This window comes from Cherax quadricarinatus, chromosome 74 (genome assembly GCF_038502225.1).
Source record: "Cherax quadricarinatus isolate ZL_2023a chromosome 74, ASM3850222v1, whole genome shotgun sequence".
NCBI classification, from domain to species: domain Eukaryota; kingdom Metazoa; phylum Arthropoda; class Malacostraca; order Decapoda; family Parastacidae; genus Cherax; species Cherax quadricarinatus.
In genome coordinates, this window is record NC_091365.1 from 13,448,072 (window position 1) to 13,475,571 (window position 27,500).

A 27,500-nucleotide genomic window follows, 5' to 3' on the forward strand; every position below is an offset into this window, starting at 1 on the left:
CATTAATGTTAATGTAAAAAATTTAATTTTGCTCCAAAAGAATCTCAGAAAACTTACCTAACCTTATTATAACAAGAACAAATTATTTTAGCCTAACCCAACTAAATATATTTTAGATTTATTTATAATAATTTAATACTAAACAAACACAGTAAAATGTATTTTTTTTAGTTACGTTCAGAATGATTTTGGCGAAATTATTGCATACACAAATTTTCACTTGTCCTATATCGCAAGATGAACGTTGCTATTTAAGCCAAGATCGAAAGTTCTGCCTATTCGGCACGACATATATATATATATATATATATATATATATATATATATATATATATATATATATATATATATATATATATATATATATATATATATATATATATATATATATATATATATATATATATATATATATATATATATATATATATATATATATATATATATATATATATATATATATATATATATATTCATGGTTCAACATGATGCATCCCTCCCTAGAGGGTAAACTTACCAGAGAACAGAACAACGGAATCAGCAACGTATGGTTCAACGGGAACCCCATCAGTGCTGATGACAGTAAGTTGGTGGTTGTCGACGGAGACAATCATGGGGCAGCTGAATCCCCCGGCGTTGATGAGACGCAGACGGTGACGCAGTCCAGGCGTTACCTTCACCACCTCCACTGGCGTAGATGCACCCTCCTTACCCAAGTATTGGAGAAACAGTTATAAGTTATATCATAATGAGCATAAACAAAAAATTGTGGTTTATCGAAAAGTAAATTAATGAAGAGTAGAGTTCCAATAGACCAAGTTAATGGCTACTAAATGTGAATATTTTTACCATGTTTCCTCAGCATTTATAAAATATCAACATAGTTGTAAATTGCATTAACATAAATGAAAAAAATATATCTTTAAACGTATAAGAGAAAATTTTAGAAAGGACTTAATTTTAAATGAGTTCTTGCTAATTGACCAGTTTTACATATTCGGCACGACATATATATATATATATATATATATATATATATATATATATATATATATATATATATATATATATATATAGATATAGATATTTATATATATATATATATTTATATATATATTTATATATTTATATTTATATATATTTATATTTATATATATATATTATTTTTTTTTTCAACAAGTCGGCCGTCTCCCACCGAGGCAGGGTGACCCAAAAAGAAAGAAAATCTCCAAAAAGAAAATACTTTCATCATCATTCAACACTTTCACCTCACTCACACACAATCACTGTTTTTGCAGAGGTGCTCAGAACACAACAGCTCAGAAGCATATACATATAAAGATGCACAACATATCCTTCCAAACTGCCAATATCCCGAACCCCTCCTTGAGAGTGCAGGCATTGTACTTCCCATTTCCAGGACTCAAGTCCGTCTATATAAAAATAACCGGTTTCTTTGAATCCCTTCACTAAATATTACCCTGCTCACACTCCAACAGATCGTCAGGTACCAAATACCATTCGTCTCCATTCACTCCTATCGAACACGCTCATACACGCCTGCTGGAAGTCCAAGCCCCTCGCCCATAAAACCTCCCTTACCCCTTCCTTCCAACCTTTTCGAGGACGACCCCTACCCCGCCTTCCTTCTTCAACAGATTTTTCTCCTAATTTCCACACTCCGAATTTTCTGCATAATATTTACACCACACATTGCCCTTAGACAGGGCTTCTCCACTGCCTCCAACCGTCTCCTCGCTGCTGCATTTACAACCCAAGCTTCACACCCATATAAGTGTGTTGGTGCATATACGCTTACTATAACCCACTTTTCACATCCAACCTTTATTTTACTCCACATAATCCTTGAATTAATACATTTATAGTCCCTCTTTTCCTGCCATAGCTTATCCTTCAACATTATTGCTACTCCTTCTTTAGCTCTAACTCTATTTGAAACCCCTGACCTAATCCCATTTATTCCTCTCCACTGAAACTCTCCCACCCCCTTCAGCTTTGTTTCACTTAAAGCCAGGACATCCAGCTTCTTCTCATTCATAACATCCACAATCATCTCTTTCTTATCATTTGCACAACATCCACGCACATTCAGACTTCCCACTTTGACAATTTTCTTATTCTTATTTTTTTTAGTAATCTTTACAGGAAAAGGGGTTACAAGCCCATTGTTCCCGGCATTTTAGTTGACCTTTACAACACGCATAGCTTACGGAGGAAAGATTCTTATTCCACTTCCCCATGGATATAAAAGGAAAAGTAATAAGGCCAAGAACTATTAAGATAAAATCAAAGAAAACTCAGATGAGTGTGTATAAATAAACGTTTACATGTATGTGTAGTGTGACCTAAGTGTAAGTAGAAGTAGCAAGACATACCTGTAATCTTGCATATTTATGAGACAGACAAAAGACACCAGCAATCCTACCATCATGTAAAACAATTACAGGCTTTCGTTTTACACTCACTTGGCAGGGGTGGTTGCTGTCTACCAACCTACTACCTACATATATATATATATATATATATATATATATATATATATATATATATATATATATATATATATATATATATATATATATATATATATATATATATATATATATATATATATATATATATATATATATATATATATATAATACATATAAATCTATAACTCTTGTTTACTGTATTGTACGTGACACTTCTTCGGAACTGGCAGGAGCAATGCCGTTAATGTGACATAAGTTTAAACAATCAGTGCCTGTTATAGAAGTGATACCAGTGACGTGTCAAAGATGAGTTTCCAGATCTTCTTCACTTTCGAATCCAGATTTCATTGTCGACTGCCAGGTCAAACAGGCTATTCCCGCAGGCCTACATACCCACTACACATTAACTTTAAGGGGAGTCATTAAAGTTGGATCCCCCCAGGATGGATTGTGTAATGAAATTCACTTTTTTTGGTAGGGGGTTAGGGAGCAAGCTGAACTGCCCTAATATATTCTTTTGAAAAATAATTTAATTTTGCACTACTATTAACTTAGTAACCTCACTCATCCTTGCTTATATTAACGTAGCTCACTCTAGCTCATTCCGGCGTAACTTTTGGTAAGTCAGTCTAAATTTAGTTAGTATTATTTATTATTAATGAAATGAATTAACGTCTTGAAGCTCATACTGATTTTTCGCTGAGATACTGCAACAATGAATTTACACTTGTTTGGGATAAAAAAAGACGGCAAGTTTTGCAAGAGAAGCACATCATCATGCAGAACTCATACCTGTGCTTCGAATATCCTGGCCTTGCCGTTGATGAGGATATTCTCAACATGGCCGTCACCGATGTAATGAAAGCGGTTAAGAAACTTGTCGATGGTGGAGACGTGGATCCAGTCGTTCATGACGATGACGTGTTCGGGCAGGTCCACGTCGTAGGACCAAGCCATGGGGTCCATTACCTCCCTCACAACGAATGCACCAAACACACCACTCCCTCGGTGAAGACCTGATAAACATAACGGGAACTGAAAACCTGACGACGACTGATATTTTGAGTGGTTTTTACATCCTCTCTTGACCAATGTAACACTGTGTGGAGTGTATCTGCTACGTGATTTGTCTGTATGAAATTCATTTGTAGTGTCATTTCTAAGTAAGAAATTAGGGACTAGGGAGGAATGTTAACCTTCTCTTATGGAAAGTATAAGAATGACTTTTCACTGTTGTGCTGGTTAAAGCCCCATCCCATTCCCAAAGCGTATTATGAACCCTACGGGTTTACTGTTTTTCCCATGAATATTATAAGTGTTATCTCATTGACAACATGAATATTGAAGGCCTGTATAGTGTTGTGGAAACACCTGAGAATAAAACACCCCAGAGAACTGACTTCTTTGACTATTACTACACGCAAGCACATTTACCAGCTTTATCTACATCTCTCTCAGGTAATAATAGACTAAAGCACCTACTGAGAGAGAAAAAAGGAATTTATAGGCGCATCGAAAGAGGAGAGGTTAACCTTATTTACTAATATGCTTATTTTAAGAGAGAAGTACAAAAGGGGATGAGAAAGGCTAAATGTGACTATGAAATTAGAGTTGCTAATGAATCAAATACTTATCCAAAAGGGTTCTTTCAAGTGTATAGGACAAACATCAGAGAAAAAAGTTGGACCGCTGAAAACTGGGGATGGACAGCTGAATGAAAATGAACAGGAAATGTGTTCTCTATTTAATGATTACTTCTTGTCAGTCTTTACACAGGAAGACATGAATGATATCCTAGAAAATGACAATTATTCAGTTCCTGAAGAAAACCAATAAAGGAACATTACTGTCACGAGGGAAATGGTTATCAGACAGATAGATAAACTGAAGCAAAATAAGCCCCCGGGACCCGATGAATTATTTTCAAGAGTGCTTAAAGAATGCAAGTTGGAACTTAGCTATTAACGAGCTTGTTTTATGCGTCCATCCATACTGGTGTTGTGCCAGAGATGTGAAAGATGGCTAATGCAATTCCAACATTTAAATCAGGGGATAAGTCCATTCCATCAAATTACCGTCCAGTCAGCCAGAAGCGCATAATTTGATTAACGAATCTCAGCATGGATTCACGAGAGGTCGTTCCTGCCTGACAAATTTACTGACGTTCTTCAATAAAACTATTTAGGCAGTAAACAGTGTTAAAGAATATGATGTTGTTTATTTGGATTTCAGTAAAGCCTTCGACAGAGTGCCTCACAAAGGACTCTTTAAAAAAGTGGCAGCTCATAGCATAGGAGGTAAGGTTCTAGCATGGATAGAGGCATGGCTTACCAATAGAAAGCAGAGAGTTTCCATTAATTGGGTCAAATCTGAATGGGGGCTGGTCACTAATGGCGTTCCACAAGGATCAGTTTTAGGCCCAATGTTGTTCGTAATTTACATTAATGACCTTCATGAAGGAATTACAAGTGATATGAGCAAATTTGCTGATGACACAAAAATAGGCGGAATGATTGATTCTGAGGAGGATACCAATGAACTCCAGGATGATCTGGACAAATTAATGTCTTGGTCTGAAAAGTGGCAGATGAAGTTCATCGTGGGCAAATGTAAGGTCCTGGGCCATGGGAATGAGAATAACCCTCGAAGTTATGAACTAGGTAAAGTACAGCTTCATCACACAGAGTGTAAAAAGGACTTGGGAGTCATGGTAAGCAAAAACCTTAAGCCAAGACAACAGTGCCTAAGTGTGCTCAATAAAGCAAACATATTACTAGGATTTATTTCAAGAAGTATAAGTAACAGGAGTCCAGAAGTTATTTTACAGCTCTATACATCACTGGTAAGGCCTCACTTGGATTATACCGCTCAGTTTTGGTCTCCTTACTACAGGATGGATATAAATTCATTGGAGAACATATAGAGAAGGATGACCAAAATGATTCACTCTATAAGGAATCTTCCGTATGAAGATAGATCCTTAAATCTTCACTCTCTTCAGAGACGTAGAATGCGAGGAGATATCATCCAAGTGTATAAGTGGATGATGGGTATAAACAAAGGCGATATTCAGAAAATTCTGAGGATATCGACTCAAGTAAGAACCAGGAATAACGGATTTAGAAAGGACATAGGTAAGTAATGGTTTTCAAACAGAGTGGTCGATGCTTGGAACAATCTTCCGAGTAGGGTAATCGAGGCTAGGACCCTGGGTAGCTTTAAGGAGAGATCTGACGAATATTTGAGCGGGAGGGGCTGGGTTTGAATAGTGTCGTGGATAGGGGAGTCAATTCTTGGGTAGCTTGAAAAGATTGATGGACTGATTACATTGACTCAAGGCTGAGGGACTGATTACCTCAAACTCCTGTTCTTCACCAATCTCATTCGCCACTGTGTGGCGAAACGTTCACTCACTAAATATACTCAATTGTTGCACATGTGTCTAATTTATCAAAACATTTAATACTTCAGAAGAGTGAGAGTCAGAAGTGATGTAAATGTTCAGAATTCCCAAAAATAATGCAGTATTTAACTGTTCACTTTTGATCAAGGGTGAGTTTTTTTCCTTATATAATGTTACATAACACACTAGATTCACCACGATACCCTATAGTCAATAGTGGTTGGCTGCCAACGTACCTGAGTGAGAGTGCCACCAGTGAGTGCCACTGTTTGTAGTCACGAAGTTATAGCGGAAGGAGCCGCCTAAGATGGGGCACTGAGTGACAAAGGGGACACCATCATAGTACTGGAAATCTTTCATGTGGTGCCCGTGAAAGTGGATGGTCTCAGTGTCCGACAGCATCCAGTTGTACACATCCACCACCACCCGGTCTCCCTCACACACCTGACCAGGAAGAAACAGCTGTTATATCATGTGTAATATATCCGGCCCACTAAACCACAGAGGGTCGTAAGATTTGCACAACCAGAATCCTTTGCACGTAGATGATGGTCTCAGACCGGGACCTGATCATTAAGCTTGTAAGAGAAACTCTGATTCGACAGCAGCCAATAACTAATACTATTTTGTTTTAGTCGCCAGTTTCAGTTAGTGACCACCACTAATCTACACAGGATTATGATGAAGGGAGCCTTGTGAAAGTGCGGTGCAGTGGTCTAGCACGACCGGCTGGTAATCCCAGATGGAGAACTCAAATCCTGATTGATTTATTACTTTATTAACCACTGAAATCTGAGATAAATTAGTAATATGGATGAAAATGTATCTAAGAGACGGCGTTAAAATAATAAATATTCCAAAGTGACATGTATTGCTTTAAACCAAAGTTGGTAAAAAAATAGTCCATTATTATACGTTAATGACGCATGTACAATTATTAAGGTATTGTCATACTAAAGTCTTTAACAGGAAAATAGGAGAGCCATGGCCTGGTAGACAACGCTTTTGCCTTACACACTGACTGTCCGTGGATCAATCCTGGGGAAATAAATGGAAATAAAACAGACCTCGATGACGCACTGACTTTCTTGGGTTATCCTGAGTGGATAACTCTCCGGGGTTTAAATCCGAACAAAATCTTATCTGTATACCAACGAATTTTGATGCTGGAGCCACCCTGCCTCTCTATGGATCTAACCCCATAACTTCCCATTCACTAGGCGTTGCAACACTCCTTTGGGTTTAGCATTTTCCACTAAATAATAATAACAACAACAACAACAATAATAATAATAATAATAATAATAATAATAATAATAATAATAATAATAATAATAATAATAATAATAATAATAATAATAATAATAAGTATAATAATAATAATAATAATAATAATAATAATAATAATAATAATAATAATAATAATAATAATAATAATAATAATAATAATAATAATAATTAGTTAAAGATTTGCCGGTATTTCCGGCCCGGGTCTTCTCCAGATGGTGACCCGGCGATAATAATAATAATAATAATAATAATAATAATAATAATAATAATAATAATATTTCAGTAAATTAGAGTGAATTATCGATTTCTAACTGCAGGGAAATTCAGGAAATTTATTTTTGTGTGTCTAGAAATCATATTTTTTCTTAGTTACGCTGGAAGCACTAAACCCGGTGGAATAATAGTGTCTGAGGCATGGGAGGCAATCAGGTTTGATCCGGGGAAGAGGAGACGAGGTCCAATTCCTTGGATCAAGATCCCCTCACAAACGTCAAGGAACTCCTCATGAAGAGGTGAACGCAAAGTGGGACTGAGGAAACGACTCAGTCTGGAGAGTGACACAAAGTCTTGGTGTGGGAAGCTGGTGGTTGGGTCTCTGGGCATCTCATGGGAGGTGATTTGATGCTAGTGAAGGGGTCTCTTGATCCAAGGAATTGAACTTATTCTCCTCTTCCTTACATCGAGCCTTATTGCTTGCTGTTATCTAGGCGCTGTTTGATCACCATGATAATATAACTGATACCCGCAAAAGTGTTATATTAAAGTTGTTTTTTTAACAAAGTTAAACGTTCCGTGAATTCTTACAAAACATTACCAGTGATTTTCCACGCTCCTACCTTAAGTGAATTAAGGGAATATATAAAAATCCGACAAGATCAGATTAGTATGTTTGAACACTGTCATAAATTGTTTCTGTGGTATCTGCGTGGAGCTCACTTGTATGCTTGGTCCCGGGAGCTGGCGGTTGATCGTAATAAGAGGCCTGGCTACACCGTCAGCGGCTATACATTCAGGACGGGAGCAGTCAGTCGTGTTAAACGGGCAGTTGAAGCAAGCACGACTCATTGTGTGGTACTCCTGAAGGTTGAAGGTATAATAACAAGTACGGGTGTCCCCAGCCTCACAGGTCCTCTCACACTCGTGAGCGGCATCTGCAAACACTGTTTACAATTATCAAGGAGTGTTATGAAGTTAGTGAACCTTATTACACATTCCCAGACTACATATAAATCCATCACAGCAAATCAGTAGCCTGCATAACATGGAGCTTTGAAGAAACTCACAGTAATAGTTAACAAACATTAATATTGTTCTATTTATTATGAAGGACAGTGTTTAAATGCCGCCATGTAACAATGTAAAAAAATATTAAATATTATTTACAAAAACGTAAATTGATTTATTACTTTGAAAAAATGGACAAATTAATTTCAGAAGAGTTGCCAAAACATATACAGAAGAAAAGAATAACATTTTTAATTACTTAATCCACATAAAATTAATGTGTGTTATGACAGATACTTCTTATAATTTGTCAAATGTTTTATTAACACTTTATTAGTCTTGCGGACTGAACTCATAATAAAAATAACATTGTCTCAAAACAAAATATACTTTGCTAAACAATCGTTGTATAAATTATTGAAAATACATGGAAGTTTGGGAATTTATGAATTTGATGAATTTATGAAGGCCCACAATGGAGGTTGCAGTAATAGATTTAAGCATAAATAGTGAATTTTAAGCTGTAAGTTGATGGAAATGCAACTGCATAATAGCAGTGTGTTTTCTGATAACAACATTTTGGATTGATGAGCACAACAGTGTCGAGTCAAGTTAATATCAGCAGTCAAGATATTTTTACTCACTGTATACAAGTTACTATGAATGCCATTACTAAGCCTAAATATAACAAGTTTAATGAAAATTCTTCTAACCAACTTGAACTGTGGAGAATTTTCACACAAAAATGTTCACATACACCAGTTTTCATTCAGTTTAAAATTCAATTGGTAATTTATTTATAAAACTATTTGCTCATACGAATTCATCAATGAAAGATGCTTGTAGATGTGGATTGAATTTATGAACACACAATGTATTTTTGTTAATGTACAGGGAAATATTTTATTAATCAGGAAACAGGATGTTTCCTGATACGGACCAATGTCCTAGTCACCCCACAAATTAAAGATCATAGTTGATGTTTGTAGATGTACATTTAATTATGCGTACTGCAATACTTACGACTAAGGGCTGCTACCAGGACCACACCTATAACAGAAGCTACGATCATCATGGCTTTCTTGGAAGATTTCCTGGTGGTTTCGACACAATATATTTCAGTTGAAAGATTATTTTAGACAGCTATGTTAATGAGATAATAGGAATAGGTAAAAGACAGGTATGGGAGAAGTGTCAGTGGAATCTTGCATGCACTGACACACAGGTTCCGTCTGGCTGTAAACCATCAGTACGTCAGGTATATATACACTTGCCAGTCCGCCGTCAAGACAGTCTTATCACGTCCCTTGGAAACAGTCAGGTCCTTGAATCAATGATTATGTACTCCCGACACCGGAATCCTATAGGGATTTTCGTGTATAACTTCAGAATGATTGATCCGATTTACTCTTAATTTTCAAAGCTATTAAGTGACCAGCTTCACACTTTCCAAACACGTGTGTCCTCCATAGGAAAAGAATCGTAATGTTGTTATAGTATATGGATTCTAATTTATCTACTTTGATAATAAAATTGTGGTGTGTTTTCTTCTGTGTGGAATCTTAATATCTCTTTGGATCTGTTGCAAACTTTAAAGGCTGAATTAACTAACAAAAATGAAAGATTCATTATAAATTTAAGTTATACACGTTCAACACTGACAATTTTTTAACATAGTTAAATGGGATTGTTATTTGCGCAATAACTGGAGAATGGATCTTCTGATTGTCTGCAAATCTCAAATGTTGGTCTGCTCTAGAGAAAGATTTAAAATTATCTTGCACTGTGTAAGTGCCAATTTGCCGGTTTTATTGGAACCGGGAAAATTTAAATATTGATTTTCATGTGATATTTTGTGGATACCTCACCTGATCTGCATCAAACCTTCAGTACTGATATATCTTAGCGGAGACTTCATTTTTTAACTAAACTGTGTAGGTAACAATATGTAGCATTTACATTAGAGTGTGTGAATGATCTTATGAAGGAACTGGGTTATGATCACCATCCTGATGAATAGAGACTACTAATTGAAAAGTTATCTGTGCCAGTGGCTCATGTTGTGGGATTAAAGGAAACACGAGTCCATGGAAATTCTACTCTAACAAACTATAACGACCACAAGTGGAATATGTGGGGGACCTAAAAGTGATAAGGTTAATATTTGGTCTCTAACTTGGCTACACAAAACACACAGGCTTCCATTGTTTGTGGAATAGTCGTGACGATGAGAACAACTGCAAGATAAAAGAATATGGCCGACAAATAAAGACCTTATTCCAGAAAAATTCAACATGCAACTTACGCAACTGGTACATCATCGGAAGATATTTCTTCCACCACTGCATACAAAGTTTAGCCTAATGGAAACCTTTTTAAATATGGAAAAATATGGAGGAGTTTTAACTGACGCTAAACTTACGGCCGGAGTATTTGTTAGGTCACAAATACGTGAAATGTTATCAGACTCAGTCTTCCTATCATAACTGACCACACTGAAGCTGGCTACATGGGAAACTTTCAAAAAGATTGTCGAGAACTTCCTAGGAAAGCACAGAGCAGACAATTATGCCGAATTAGTACAAAACGTGATAGAAGCCTGTAAAACACTGTGCTGCAGTATGTCCATGAAAATACTCTCTTCTTTTTTCATTCACACCTGGACTTCTTACCATCTAGTTTTAGTGGTCCAATGGTCCAAGTCGGACCGAAACGTCGTCGTAAGCTTCTCTCTTTTATGTGCGGGTTATTTGTGTATAGTTGTAGTGTTGTTAGTGATGAGGATTGTGAAAAAATTCATCAGGATACCATTGCAATGGAGGTACGTTATGAAGGACATTTCAGTCCCAGCATGATGGGGGACTACTGCTGGTTTCTTTAGAGAGACATCACTGTTAGTCATAAGTGTAAAGCCAAATGCTTAACACATTTTTAAATATTTTCTTCTTACAGTGAGAATATGCTGTTTAATCTCCTTGAAGCATTCTTTTAACAGTTTATAACAGAGAATAAGTCTTAATGACTACTTATATTACCTATGCTGTGACTGCTGATGAAACGTGATTTTTTAATAAAAAAATCCTGACATGCTATCTCAATTTCAACTTCAAATTTAGAATCAACGTGATCATATTACATAAGAACACCTGCATTTTTCTCAGCAGACCCATCATATGTTTTTGTTGTCCTGTGTATATAATCAATGCGACTTATGTTTCTTGAAGTAAGTCGTATCACCAAAATTGAAGCCTTTGCCAAGGTTATAGCTTATTATTTTTAATTCCTATCTAGGCTGATTACCACAATGTTACCTCTGTCTCCAGTGATATATTTCCCTGTATTTAGATGAGAAGTTTGCTACACAGGGAGACGCTTTGCCAGTAAAGATACCCATGTATTACACTTGGGTATTATTCATTAACTTGCCGGTATTGTGTACCATGAATAACATTGTTCCTACGACCAACCCAACATCTAACACACTTAACATGCATTCACCAACTTGACTCAAGTTATATTGTTTAATGATGTTACGCTTTTGAATGAGTAACGTAAATAAAAGTCCTGTCTCCTAAAGTGTAAACGACCTGCCTAGTCTAAGGGTATATATATTATTTAAAATAGAAAAAGAAACCACTCTACAGCCAGCTTGTACCTTTACATTAAATGTGAAGCATATTTAAATGGCCAAAGAGAGTGGTGAGAGAGTGCAAAAGGAGAGCAGATGACAGAGTGGGAGAGGCACTGTCAAGAAATTTTAATGAAAATAAGAAAAAATTTTGGAGTGAGTTAAACAAGTTAAGAAAGCCTAGGGAAAGTATTGATTTGTCAGTTAAAAACAGAGTAGGGGAGTTAGTAGATGGGGAGATGGAGGTATTAGGTAGATGGCGAGAATATTTTGAGGAACTTTTAAATGTTAAGGAAGAAACAGAGGCAGTAATTTCATGCACTTGTCAGGGAGGTATACCATCTTTTAGGAGTGAAGAAGAGCAGAATGTAAGTGTGGTGGAGGTACGTGAGGCATTACGTAAAATGAAAGGAGGTAAAGCAGCTGGAACTGATGGGATCATGACAGAAATGTTAAAAGCAGGGGGGATATAGTGTTGGAGTGGTTGGTACTTTTGTTTAATAAATGTATGAAAGAGGGGAAGGTACCTAGGGATTGGCAGAGAGCATGTATAGTCCCTTTATATAAAGGGAAAGGGGACAAAAGAGACTGTAAAAATTATAGAGGAATAAGTTTACTGAGTATACCAGGAAAAGTGTACGGTAGGGTTATAATTGAAAGAATTAGAGGTAAGACAGAATGTAGGATTGCGGATGAGCAAGGAGGTTTCAGAGTTTGTAGGGGATGTGTAGATCAAGTGTTTACATTGAAGCATATATGTGAACAGTATTTAGATAAAGGTAGGGAAGTTTTTATTGCATTTATGGATTTAGAAAAGGCATATGATAGAGTGGATAGAGGAGCAATGTGGCAGATGTTGCAAGTATATGGAATAGGTGGTAAGTTACTAAATGCTGTAAAGAGTTTTTACGAGGATAGTGAGGCTCAGGTTAGGGCGTGTAGAAGAGAGGGAGACTACTTCCCGGTAAAAGTAGGTCTTAGACAGGGATGTGTAATGTCACCATGGTTGTTTAATATATTTATAGATGGGGTTGTAAAGGAAGTAAATGCTAGGGTGTTCGGGAGAGGGGTGGGATTAAATTTTGGGGAATCAAATTCAAAATGGGAATTGACACAGTTACTTTTTGCTGATGATACTGTGCTTATGGGAGATTCTAAAGAAAAATTGCAAAGGTTAGTGGATGAGTTTGGGAATGTGTGTAAAGGTAGAAAGTTGAAAGTGAACATAGAAAAGAGTAAGGTGATGAGGGTGTCAAATGATTTAGATAAAGAAAAATTGGATATCAAATTGGGGAGGAGGAGTATGGAAGAAGTGAATGTTTTCAGATACTTGGGAGTTGACGTGTCGGCGGATGGATTTATGAAGGATGAGGTTAATCATAGAATTGATGAGGGAAAAAAGGTGAGTGGTGCGTTGAGGTATATGTGGAGTCAAAAAACGTTATCTATGGAGGCAAAGAAGGGAATGTATGAAAGTATAGTAGTACCAACACTCTTATATGGGTGTGAAGCTTGGGTGGTAAATGCAGCAGCGAGAAGACGGTTGGAGGCAGTGGAGATGTCCTGTTTAAGGGCAATGTGTGGTGTAAATATTATGCAGAAAATTCGGAGTGTGGAAATTAGGAGAAGGTGTGGAGTTAATAAAAGTATTAGTCAGAGGGCAGAAGAGGGGTTGTTGAGGTGGGTTGGTCATTTAGAGAGAATGGATCAAAGTAGAATGACATGGAAAGCATATAAATCTATAGGGGAAGGAAGGCGGGGTAGGGGTCGTCCTCGAAAGGGTTGGAGAGAGGGGATAAAGGAGGTTTTGTGGGCAAGGGGCTTGGACTTCCAGCAAGCGTGCGTGAGCGTGTTAGATAGGAGTGAATGGAGACGAATGGTACTTGGGACCTGACGATCTGTTGGAGTGTGAGCAGGGTAATATTTATTGAAGGGATTCAGGGAAACCGGTTATTTTCATATAGTCGGACTTGAGTCCTGGAAATGGGAAGTACAATGCCTGCACTTTAAAGGAGGGGTTTGGGATATTGGCAGTTTGGAGGGATATGTTGTGTATCTTTATATGTGTATGCTTCTAAACTGCTGTATTCTGAGCACCTCTGCAAAAACAGTGATAATGTGCGAGTGTGGTGAAAGTGTTGAATGATGATGAAAGTATTTTTTGGGGGGGATTTTCTTACTTTTATGGGTCACCCTGCCTCGGTGGGAGACGGCCGACTTGTTGAATATATATATATATATATATATATATATATATATATATATATATATATATATATATATATATATATATATATATATATATATATATATATATATATATATATACATGTATATATATATATATATATATATATATATATATATATATATATATATATATATATATATATATATATATATATATATATATATATATATATCACAGCAAACAGGTGATTTCAGAATATGCAAAAAATCACTGTGAAAGAATAATGAAATTCCATTAAAATTCACATTATAAAGGAATAATAAAAGTAACGCATCAAAGGAAGGCATATAAAGGGTCTAGAACACTCCTCACTATCACATCCCACAACAAAGCAACACCTGATGGGCGACTCATAAGAGAACACTGCTGCAGGCCCGCTGGCCCAACTACACATTGTCCAATGTATTATTAAATTCTTCCCAAATTCTATTAATTATAAATGGATCTAATTTATATAAACCAAAGGAAATATTCATATTATTGTCAAAACTGCTTTTTATGAAACAAGATTCAATTATATTCCTGTTGACCATGGACTTGCAATGTGTGGTGTAAATATTATGCAGAAAATTCGGAGTGTGGAAATTAGGAGAAGGTGTGGAGTTAATAAAAGTATTAGTCAGAGGGCAGAAGAGGGGTTGTTGAGGTGGGTTGGTCATTTAGAGAGAATGGATCAAAGTAGAATGACATGGAAAGCATATAAATCTATAGGGGAAGGAAGGCGGGGTAGGGGTCGTCCTCGAAAGGGTTGGAGAGAGGGGATAAAGGAGGTTTTGTGGGCAAGGGGCTTGGACTTCCAGCAAGCGTGCGTGAGCGTGTTAGATAGGAGTGAATGGAGACGAATGGTACTTGGGACCTGACGATCTGTTGGAGTGTGAGCAGGGTAATATTTATTGAAGGGATTCAGGGAAACCGGTTATTTTCATATAGTCGGACTTGAGTCCTGGAAATGGGAAGTACAATGCCTGCACTTTAAAGGAGGGGTTTGGGATATTGGCAGTTTGGAGGGATATGTTGTGTATCTTTATATGTGTATGCTTCTAAACTGCTGTATTCTGAGCACCTCTGCAAAAACAGTGATAATGTGCGAGTGTGGTGAAAGTGTTGAATGATGATGAAAGTATTTTTTGGGGGGGATTTTCTTACTTTTATGGGTCACCCTGCCTCGGTGGGAGACGGCCGACTTGTTGAATATATATATATATATATATATATATATATATATATATATATATATATATATATATATATATATATATATATATATATATATATATATATATATATATATATACATGTATATATATATATATATATATATATATATATATATATATATATATATATATATATATATATATATATATATATATATATATATATATCACAGCAAACAGGTGATTTCAGAATATGCAAAAAATCACTGTGAAAGAATAATGAAATTCCATTAAAATTCACATTATAAAGGAATAATAAAAGTAACGCATCAAAGGAAGGCATATAAAGGGTCTAGAACACTCCTCACTATCACATCCCACAACAAAGCAACACCTGATGGGCGACTCATAAGAGAACACTGCTGCAGGCCCGCTGGCCCAACTACACATTGTCCAATGTATTATTAAATTCTTCCCAAATTCTATTAATTATAAATGGATCTAATTTATATAAACCAAAGGAAATATTCATATTATTGTCAAAACTGCTTTTTATGAAACAAGATTCAATTATATTCCTGTTGACCATGGACTTGCAATGTGTGGTGTAAATATTATGCAGAAAATTCGGAGTGTGGAAATTAGGAGAAGGTGTGGAGTTAATAAAAGTATTAGTCAGAGGGCAGAAGAGGGGTTGTTGAGGTGGGTTGGTCATTTAGAGAGAATGGATCAAAGTAGAATGACATGGAAAGCATATAAATCTATAGGGGAAGGAAGGCGGGGTAGGGGTCGTCCTCGAAAGGGTTGGAGAGAGGGGATAAAGGAGGTTTTGTGGGCAAGGGGCTTGGACTTCCAGCAAGCGTGCGTGAGCGTGTTAGATAGGAGTGAATGGAGACGAATGGTACTTGGGACCTGACGATCTGTTGGAGTGTGAGCAGGGTAATATTTATTGAAGGGATTCAGGGAAACCGGTTATTTTCATATAGTCGGACTTGAGTCCTGGAAATGGGAAGTACAATGCCTGCACTTTAAAGGAGGGGTTTGGGATATTGGCAGTTTGGAGGGATATGTTGTGTATCTTTATATGTGTATGCTTCTAAACTGCTGTATTCTGAGCACCTCTGCAAAAACAGTGATAATGTGCGAGTGTGGTGAAAGTGTTGAATGATGATGAAAGTATTTTTTGGGGGGGATTTTCTTACTTTTATGGGTCACCCTGCCTCGGTGGGAGACGGCCGACTTGTTGAATATATATATATATATATATATATATATATATATATATATATATATATATATATATATATATATATATATATATATATATATATATATATATACATGTATATATATATATATATATATATATATATATATATATATATATATATATATATATATATATATATATATATATATATATATCACAGCAAACAGGTGATTTCAGAATATGCAAAAAATCACTGTGAAAGAATAATGAAATTCCATTAAAATTCACATTATAAAGGAATAATAAAAGTAACGCATCAAAGGAAGGCATATAAAGGGTCTAGAACACTCCTCACTATCACATCCCACAACAAAGCAACACCTGATGGGCGACTCATAAGAGAACACTGCTGCAGGCCCGCTGGCCCAACTACACATTGTCCAATGTATTATTAAATTCTTCCCAAATTCTATTAATTATAAATGGATCTAATTTATATAAACCAAAGGAAATATTCATATTATTGTCAAAACTGCTTTTTATGAAACAAGATTCAATTATATTCCTGTTGACCATGGACTTGCTTGATACAACTTTCTCAACTTTTTGAAAATCAATTGGATGGTTAAAATCTCTCACATGAATAAATAGAGCATTGGAATCTTGTCCAGTTCTAATGGTATATTTATGTTGTTTTAATCTTAGTTCGAGAAATTTACCAGTTTGACTGTAATAAACTTTATGGCAAATTTTACAAGGAATCTTATAGACACATCCGTCAGCATTTTGAGGGGAATTCTTTATCAAAAGTTTTTTTACTCTATCAAGATTTTTAAATACAACTTTGATTTTAAAAGTCTTAAGAAGAGAAGGCATATCAACCAAGTTTTCATGGTAAGGGAGAACCAACATATTTTTAGTTGAATAAGGTTGGTTGTCCCTTTTTGGATTGTAAAAAGTATTTCTAGCAATTTTAAAAGATTTATCAATTACGTTTCTTGGGTATTTCAGATCATTAGCTATTTCATAAATTTTGGATATTTCTTCACCTATGAACTCTGGACTACAAATACACAAAACTCTCAAAAACACTGATGAGAAAACAGACAGTTTAACTCTATGTGTTTTCTGTTTTCTCTGTCTGTTTTCTCATCAGTGTTTTTGAGAGCTTTGCGTATTTGTAGTTCAGAGTTCATAGATGAAGAAATATCCAGAATTTATGAAAAAGCTATTGATCTGAAATACCCAAGAAACGTAATTGATAAATCTTTTAAAATTGCTTGAGATGTCATGTCCGAGGGCAATGTGTGGTGTGAATATAATGCAGAGTCCATAGTTTGGAGATTAGGAGGAGGTGTGGGATTACGAAAACTATTGTCAAGAGGGCTGAGGAGGGGTTATTGAGATGGTTTGGACATGAAAGCTGGCTGCCTTGGATAAACGTCTAGCGCAAGCTGAGCGCCAAGGTATTGTACAGTGTGGTGAGAATGGTAAAGCACTGCGTACCTTGTTCCAAGATTCGTAGGTTCGAGTCTCCTTTGGCCAGAGATCAGTGTTTGTGTATATTTCGCCTGCACTTGCGAATTCCTTGCATTGTTAAAATCTCTAGTAAGGCTGATGCATGCAGGGGATGAGATGAAAAGTTGTAAGCCTTCTCCCTGAAAGCTGGATAAACGTCTAGCGCAGGCTGGGCGCCAAGGTATTGTCCAGTGTGGTGAGAATGGTAAAGCACTGCATATTTTGTTCCAAGGTTCATAGATTCGAGTCTCCTTTGGCCAGAGATCAGTGTTTGTTTGTGTATATTCTCCTGCACTTGCGAATTCCTTGTATTGTTAAAATCTCTAGTAAGGCTGATGCATGCAGGGGATGAGATGAAAAGCTGTAAGCCTTCTCCCTGAAAACTGGCTGCCTTGGATAAACGTCTAGCGCAAGTTGGGCGCCAAGGTATTGTCCAGTGTGGTGAGAATGGTAAAGCACTGCGTACCTTGTTCCAAGGTTCGTAGGTTCGAGTCTCCTTTGGCCAGAGATCAGTGTTTGTGCATATTTCGCCTGCACTTGCGAATTCCTTGCATTGTTAAAATCTCTAGTAAGGCTGATGCATGCAGGGGATGAGATGAAAAGCTGTAAGCCTTCTCCCTGAAAACTGGCTGCCTTGGATAAACGTCTAGCGCAAGCCGTGCGCCAAGGTATTGTCCAGTGTAGTGAGAATGGTAAAGCACTGCGTACCTTGTTCCAAGGTTCGTAGGTTCGAGTCTCCTTTGGCCAGAGATCAGTGTTTGTGCATATTTCGCCTGCACTTGCGAATTCCTTGCATTGTTTAAATCTCTAGTAAGGCTGATACATGCAGGGGATGAGATGAAAAGCTGTAAGCCTTCTCCCTGAAAGCTGGCTGCCTTGGATAAACGTCTAGCGCAAGCTGGGTGCCAAGGTATTGTCCAGTGTGGTGAGAATGGTAAAGCACTGCATACATTGTTCCAAGGTTCGTAGGTTCGAGTCTCCTTTGACCAGAGATCAGTGTTTGTGTATATTTCGCCTGCACTTGCGAATTCCTTGCATTGTTAAAATCTCTAGTAAGGATGATGCATGCAGGGGATGAGATGAAAAGCTGTAAGCCTTCTCCCTGAAAACTGGCTGCCTTGAATAAACGTCTAGCGCAAGCTGGGCCCCAAGGTATTGTCCAGTGTGGTGAGAATGGTAAAGCACTGCTTACCTTGTTCCAAGGTTCGTAGGTTCGAGTCTCCTTTGGCCAGAGATCAGTGTTTGTGTATATTTCGCCTGAACTTGCGAATTCCTTGCATTGTTAAAATCTCTAGTAAGGCTGATGCATGCAGGGGATGAGATGAAAAGCTGTAAGCCTTCTCCCTGAAAACTGGCTGCCTTGGATAAACGTCTAGCGCAAGCTAGGTGCCAAGGTATTGTCCAGTGTGGTGAGAATGGTAGAGCACTGCGTACCTTGTTCCATGATTCGTAGGTTCGAGTCTCCTTTGGCCAGAGATCAGTGTTTATATATATATATATATATATATATATATATATATATATATATATATATATATATATATATATATATATATAATGAAATTCTAAGCACTTTCGTGACTTCTCACATTATCAAGGACCTATCATAGTTCCTTGATAACACTGGTCAACAATATTTGAAAAGTTGTATGCTTCTTAAATAAGATTAGTTAATTCTTATGTATTTTCATGTCCTGAATCCAAATATCACATTGAAAAGGGCTTATTCGCTATAGGTTTAAAGATACGAGACATGTAATATTTGATTATTTTATTATAATGTCAAGCCTTTTTGCTTGACGCTTATAGTGGGCTGAAGAATCATCTCATGTCAATGTCCAGCAATAGTCTACAAATATTCTTGTGCCCCATTTGCCCTGGTACCATTTTTCCATGGTTGAAATATCTTGGTGGAACCTTTCACCATGTTCGTCACTAACTGCCCTACAGTCTAAATGTGAGTCCAAAAAGTGGATTTTAAGTGACATGTTACATCCCATGTTCTTGTAAGCCTTGATGAGTTTGTCCACCAATTCTTCATAGTTGCCTTCCCTTCTGTATCCGAGAAATCCCTTCGTCACTAGCTTGAAGGCTTACCAAGCAGCTTTTTCTTCCCCAAGAAGGTCTGATTCAAAGTCACCATCTTTAAGAAGCTCTCGAATCTGAGGACCATTGAAGACTCCCTCTCTTGTCTTAGCGTCACTCAGTGAGGGAAATTTTGATGTTAAATACTTGAATCCCTGACCGGATTTGTCCATAGCTTTTACAAAGATTTTCGTGAGCCCCAGTTTTATGTGTAGTGGTGGTAGCAAAATTTTGTTTGGTTCAATGAGAGGTGGCTGTTGAACATTTTTCATCTCAGGCTCCAATGTTTGACGAGGTGGCCTGTCTCTCCTGATGTAGTGAGAACCTCTTGCATGGCTGTCACATTCATATAGAAAGCAGCAGTAGTACTTGGTGCATCCGCCCTTTAAGTCACCACAGAGCTGCCATTGATGTTCATCCTATTTCATACAATGCAATATATACTTTATATTCTCATAAGTTTCTTTCATATGTAGTGCATAGCCCACAGGAACTGATGGTATATTGTTGCCGTTATGCAGCAAGACATCTTTCAGACTCGTTTTTGATGAATCTATGAACAGCCTCCAGTGACTAGGTTCGTAGTCGATGCCAAGCGCTTCCATCAGACCATTAATATTGTTGCAGACCACTATATCACCTTCCATTACGAAGAAATCGTTGAACTGCTGCTGACGGTCACGAAATTTTGAAATCACATGAGCTGCTAGGAGATTCTACTGTTGAAGACGACAGCCTAGCACCTCTGCCTTATTTTTGGATAGTTGCAGATCCTTGACAAGGTCATGGAGTTCCCATTTTGTTATGAGATGTGGCCTAGAGGAGTGTGCGTCGTCATAGTTTCGGTCACTTTGTAATCCAGCACTGTCATCCTTCTCTTCTTCCTCCTCACCACTTTCTTTATTTGACTCGAAGGATACCGAAGTTGGTACATCAGGAACAGGTAGACCTTCTCCATGTACAACTGGGCGAATACCTGATAGAATATTTGGATATTCAGCCCTTTTGTACTGGAAGCACAATGCAGAAATAACAATTGTTGGTATGGTCTGTTGGCTCCCGCCATGTCATTGGCACAGCAAAAGGCATTCCTTTCCTCTTCCTGTTCAACCGTTGGCGAACGTTAGTAGCACAATTGTTGCAGCATATGTGTGGAGCCCAGTTCCTATCCTGGTCACCAATCTTTCCTTCAAAATCTAGGTGATATGCCTGTCTAACCATAGCAGTTATACGGCACTTCTGTGATGCAAAGGTCCCCTCACCACAAATGTTGCAAAAGTTGTCTGATCTATTCACACAAGTACGAGGCATCTGAAAGAAGAAAGCAACAAACAGTTGGAAGATAAACAGAAAATTTATTCATTAATTTATCATTATAATACAGAGCATGACAGCTAAGCAGAAGTATTTATATCATTCAATAGGAAAATAAAATTAATGTAATATGCCTCACATGCATATCAATAGCTTGCTCAGTGAATATTTATTATACGCTTAAAAAGTGTTTGGCTAAGAAAATCACCTATCTTTCGCCTCAGAATATAAATTTGCACAGCACAACCACCTTCTATGACTGCTGGAACAATAATGAAGATCAGTGAGACTGTGAGTGTGGTAAGAAACACACTGCCACAAGCCTGATGGAACCTGTTGTGAAACGTAGGTGTATATTGAAAAGCAAAGCTAACAAACAATTTTAGCCATGATATTCATTATCACTGACCTAAAATTAGTTGGAAATTGCTACTCTGGTCTCGGAAGCATTTTAGTTGTTGATCAGTGATCCAGGAAAATTATCAAAATTTTCCACAGCATTCATGTACTTTAGGGATGTCATATGATGATGCACATCTTAGGAAATATGTTAGCCTGGGCAGACCTAAGCACTTAGAAGGTACAAGTAATCGTGAGTGTGAAGATTGCACATTCCTTGTGACTGACTAACCTGGTAGTATTGATCTCGCTGCATCCACCACTTGTTGATTGGCCGAGATGATTTTATTAAAATGGATTACGGATGAGTCACATATCCTGTCCCCGTGTCATTACCTGGGCAAGATTATCTAGAAGGGACTACTCCTTTGTGCCTGCCAGTGTGCCATCATCCAGGAACCAGGTGATTAACTCACTAGTCTGCCTGATAGTGTTTCCCTTAAGGCTATGCAGAAGAGAAGTGGGGCGAGAGAATCCCCTTGCTGGACACCCTCCGATGCAATAGTTTCATTCCCCCCAAGCAGGAGCATTGATTCTTTGCTGTATTCATCTGATAAACTCCAGTGTGCGGGAAGGAAACGTAATGGATAATATAGACATTTACAGTGTTGGGTCACCGTTGTGGTTAAAAAATAAAAGCATTTTCTACATATAAGTGTCATTTACTCCACTTTTTTGGTTTCTTACATAAGATTCTAGTGCCAGCCCGGTAGTTTATTTAAATTCTAAAATCCCTCCCAATCTAACAGTGAGGCGCTGACACAGGATCGCCTCTTCAAAATATGGTCAGCTTTGGCAATATAAACACAAATGCAGTATAATGTGATCCTTTATTGACTACGTTTCGCCCACACAGTGGGCTTTTTCAAGTCACAAACAGAACTACCTGGGGTGGAAGGAACGCGAGTATTTATAGTCCGGCTGAGGTCAGGTGAAGAATGCTGCATCTGATGATGTACCGAGTTGGGTTGTAGAGTCTAAAAACTTGGGTAGCTTGGAAAGGAGACTGGACAAGTTTGTGAGCAGACCTTCTACAGTGTTCTTATGTGGGATAGCGATGAAGAAGTTTCTTGGCAAGTGGTTCAGCTATGTTATAGAAGCCACTATTCTGGTTGAAGTTGTCGGATATAGAAATATAGACCCAAGTTTTTAGACTCTACAACCCAACTCGGTACATCATCAGATGCAGCATTCTTCACCTGACCTCAGCCGGACTATAAATACTCGCGTTCCTTCCACCCCAGGTAGTTCTGTTTGTGACTTGAAAAAGCCCACTGTGTGGGCGAAACGTAGTCAATAAAGGATCACATTATACTGCATTTGTGTTTATATTGCCATTGTGTCGGTATTTTATACCATTTATTTCCATGGTCAGCTTTAATAGATTTTGACTGAACGAAGTCCACGTTATCTTAGTATTAAGTGGTGATGCTCCGTTTATCTTAGCGTGCAGTTCGAGGACGCAAAACAGCGTACGTGTCAGCACTCTCGTATGTACAAGAAACATGGTCTCGAAGTTCTCGTAACTGTGAGTTATCGCTCTCCCTTCGTGTGTGACAACTCTTTTGGCTGGGAAGAAATGTATTTTATCACAGTTTTCTTAAATCTCTGTACTTTATCCAGTTTCTTGATATGTTTCATCTGGTGTAGTTCCATGATTGCGCTGTGTACTTTAAGATAGGCCTGATATCTTTCATTTAAAGGATAGTGAACGACTTTGCTGAACTTTTTAGACTCGTCAAAACCTAGCATTCGCTGATGAGAATTTCTTTTAATATGCTCCTCAGACGATGTGGTTGGCACTATACTCACCCCGCGGTTTTTCTCCTTCACCAGTTTTCATAACCTTGCTTTTGTTAGGGTTGAATTCCTGAAGCCATTTTAACCAGTCCTGCAAGTTATCCACGTTCATTCGTAGCGTTTCCTTGTCCTCATCAGTTTTTATTCTTCTCATTAACTTAAAATCACTTGCTAATAAGGATACAGCTGATTCCATCTCATCTGATATATCATTCACACATACTAGAAACAGTATCGGTCCTAATATGGATTATTGCGGAATTACACTTGTTATACTTATCTATTCTCACACCACTTCTCGGACAGTCGCACTTTTTCGCCTCGTAAGATATTCTTTAATTAACTGTAACGCATTTTCCGTTATTCATGCCTGCTTTTTTTCAATCTCTTGTGAGGTACATTATCAAACGTCTTCTTGCAGTCCAAGAATATGTAGTTCACCCAGTCATGTCTCTCCAGCTTCACTTCTGTTACTCAGTCATAAAACTAGTTCTAAGTGCTCCAGCGCTCTCCTGATTATCTTATCCATTACCCTGTAAGTATGCATGCCAGTGATACTGGTCTGTAGTTTAACTCTTCCTGAATGTCTAATTTCTTAAATGTTGGCACTACATTCGTTGTCCTCCAGATCTCTTTCAATTGTACCATGTCCATTGTCATGCATATTTCGGCTAGTGTTCTAGATAATACTTCCTCTTAGATAATGCTTCCTCTTAGAAACCATCGTCACGGTTTTTCGGGTCCCATTGACTTTGATGTATCCAACTTAGTCAATTTTTTTTTTCAGCTCTTTTCCTGTTGTGTGTATGATGTTCAGTACACATTGGTGCACCCTCCTCTTTGACTCTCAGGTATGTGTGTGTGTGTTTGTGTGTGTGAGGGGGGATGGGAGGATACGAATATTTCAAAAATTAATATGTGGCGTTCAGCCTTAATTAAACTAACGACTGCTTATCTCACGTCATAACTTCACAACAGAAGACATGTATAAAGAGCACAAGAGAAATTTACAACGTTTCTACATATCACTCGGCATTAATGATGAGAATATTTCCATTGTAATCTAAATTTGCTGTGACCTCTATTTGAAACGAATTATGGATATTGTTTGTGAAATGAGATAAAAGAAAATCACTGAATAATTGCTAGCTTCTTGGGGAAAAAGTTCTGTAATATGATAGTGAATTCGTTACGATAATAACAAGCTGATATGGCAATAATGGTGTTAAGTTGATAATGTTGTCAGAAACTGCTTATGTTTAAAGTGCTGATGATGAAGATGTTTAAAATGTTTATTTTTAAAATAATTATGATTAAAATGCTTCTACTGCTTGGTGAATGAAACAAATCTTTCATAGCTGCAGATTGTCGTCAGTTGTATGTTGCGGGGTAAAAATGGTACCGCGGAGTTAGTGAAGGGTTTCTCGAGGTCAGACGCGGATGAGAGCTCTACCAGCTGTGAATATATAACCGAGACATTGAGATTAACTCCACCTGTGTGTTCCCCGCGAGAACGTGAGGGAGAAGTGTTGCTTGACCATGAATTACTTTGGTTAGATAGGGGAACTGGAAGGCTAGGTGTGTTCCGGTTGTTAGCTGGTAAATGAGTGTGTGTGTGTGTGTGTGTACTCACCTAGTTGTGGTTGCAGGGGTCGATTCATAGCTCTTGGCCCCTCCTCTTCACTGGCCGCTACTGGGTCACTCTCCCTGTATTATGAGCTTCATCATACCTCTGCTTAAAGCTATGAATGGATCCTGCCTCCACTACATCGCTTCCCAAACTATTCCACTTCCTGACTACTCTGTGACTAAAGAAATAACATCCCTGTGATTCATGTGTGCATGTGTGTGTGTGTGTGTGTGTGTGTGTGTGTGTGTGTGTGTGTGTGTGTGTGTGTGTGTGTGTGTGTGTGTGTGTGTCTGTGTGTGTGTGTGTGTGTGTGTATGTGTGTGTGTGTGTGTGTGTGTGTGTGTGTGTGTGTGTGTGTGTGTGTGTGTGTGTTTGTGTGTGTGTGTGTGTGTGTGTGTGTGTGTGTGTGTGTGTGTGTGTGTGTGTGTGTGTACTCACCTATTTGTGGTTGCAGGGGTCGAGTCATAGCTCCTGGCCCCGCCTCTTCGCTGATTGCTACTGGGTCCTCTCTCTCCCTGCTCCATGAGCTTTATCATACCTCGCCTTAAAACTATGTATGGTTCCCGCCTCCACTACGTCACTTTCTAGGCTATTCCACGGCCTGACTACTCTATGACTGAAGAAATACTTCCTAACATCCCTTCGATTCATCTGAGTCTTCAACTTCCAATTGTGACCTCTTGTGTCTGTGTCCCATCTCTGGAACATCCTGTCTTTGTCCACCTTGTCTATTCCGCGCAGTATTTTATATGTCGTTATCATGTCTCCCCTGACCCTCCTGGCCTCCAGTGTCGTCAGGCCGATTTCCCTCAACCTTTCTTCGTAGGACAATCCCCGTAGCTCTGGGACTAGTCTAGTTGCAAACCTTTGCACTTTCTCTAATTTCTTGACGTGCTTGACTAGGTGTGGATTCCAAACTGGTGCTGCATACTCCAGTATGGGCCTGACGTAAATGGTATACAGTGTCTTGAACGACTCCTTACTGAGGTATCGGAACGCTATCCGTAGGTTTGCCAGGCGCCCGTATGCTGCAGCAGTTATCTGATTTATGTGCGCCTCAGGAGATATGCTCGGTGTTATACTCACCCCCAGATCTTTTTCCTTGAGTGAGGTTTGCAGTCTTTGGCCATCTAAACTATATTGTGTCTGCGGTCTTCTTTGCCCTTCCCCAATCTTCATGACTTTGCATTTGGCAGGGTTAAACTCAAGGAGCCAGTTGCTGGACCAGGCTTGTAGCCTGTCCAGGTCTCTTTGTAGTCCTGCCTGATCCTCATCCGATTTGATTCTTCTCATTAACTTCACATCATCTGCAAACAAGGACACTTCTGAGTCTATCCCTTCCGTTATGTCGTTCACATATACCAAGAACAGCACAGGTCCTAGGACTGACCCCTGTGGAACCCCGCTTGTCACAAGCGCCCACTCTGACACCTCGTCACGTACCATGACTCGTTGTTGCCTCCCTGTCAGGTATTCTCTGATCCATTGCAGTGCCTTTCCTGTTATGTGTGCCTGATCTTCTAGCTTTTTCAGTAACCTCTTGTGAGGAACTGTGTCGAAGGCCTTTTTGCAGTCCAAAAAAATGCAGTCGATCCACCCCTCTCTCTCTTGTCTTACTTCTGTCACCTTGTCATAAAACTCTAGTAGGTTTGTGACACAGGATTTTCCTTCCCTGAAACCATGCTGGTTGTCAATTATACACTTGTTTCTTTCCAGGTGCTCCACCACTCTCCTCCTGATGATCTTCTCCATGACCTTGCATACTATACACGTTAGTGATACAGGTCTGTAGTTTAGTGCCTCATGTCTGTCTCCCTTTTTAAAAATTGGGACTACATTTGCCATTTTCCATACCTCAGGGAGTTGCCCAGTTTCAAATGATGTGTTGAAGATCTTTGTTAATGGCACACACAATATCTCTGCTCCCTCTTTAAGGACCCACGGAGAGATGTTGTCTGGTCCCACCGCCTTTGAGGTGTCAAGTTCGCATAGCAGCTTCTTCACTTCCTCCTTGGTTATATGTACCTCATCCAGCACTTGCTGGTGTACCCCCCTGTTCTGATTTCCTGGAGTCCTACTGGTTTCCACTGTAAATA

At 38.2% G+C, this 27,500-nt stretch overlaps 1 protein-coding gene across 4 annotated transcripts in view; it reads right to left on the reverse strand.

The window, feature by feature from the left end:
• LOC128700130 (uncharacterized) overlaps positions 1-27,500 on the reverse strand; it is an 84,797-nt gene that overhangs the window by 13,882 nt on the left and 43,415 nt on the right. The window contains exons 1-5 of one of the 4 annotated variants that reach the window (XM_070100792.1): positions 9,436-9,640; positions 8,125-8,339; positions 6,135-6,342; positions 3,288-3,511; positions 518-707 (exon numbers count right to left, since the gene is read on the reverse strand). In XM_070100792.1, the coding sequence (XP_069956893.1) occupies positions 518-707; positions 3,288-3,511; positions 6,135-6,342; positions 8,125-8,339; positions 9,436-9,487 (889 nt within the window). In that variant the 5' untranslated portion in view covers positions 9,488-9,640. Of the gene's footprint in view, positions 1-517; positions 708-3,287; positions 3,512-6,134; positions 6,343-8,124; positions 8,349-9,435; positions 9,641-27,500 lie in introns of those variants that run through there. The other 3 variants (XM_070100789.1, XM_070100791.1, XM_070100790.1) reach the window with 3 other exon arrangements.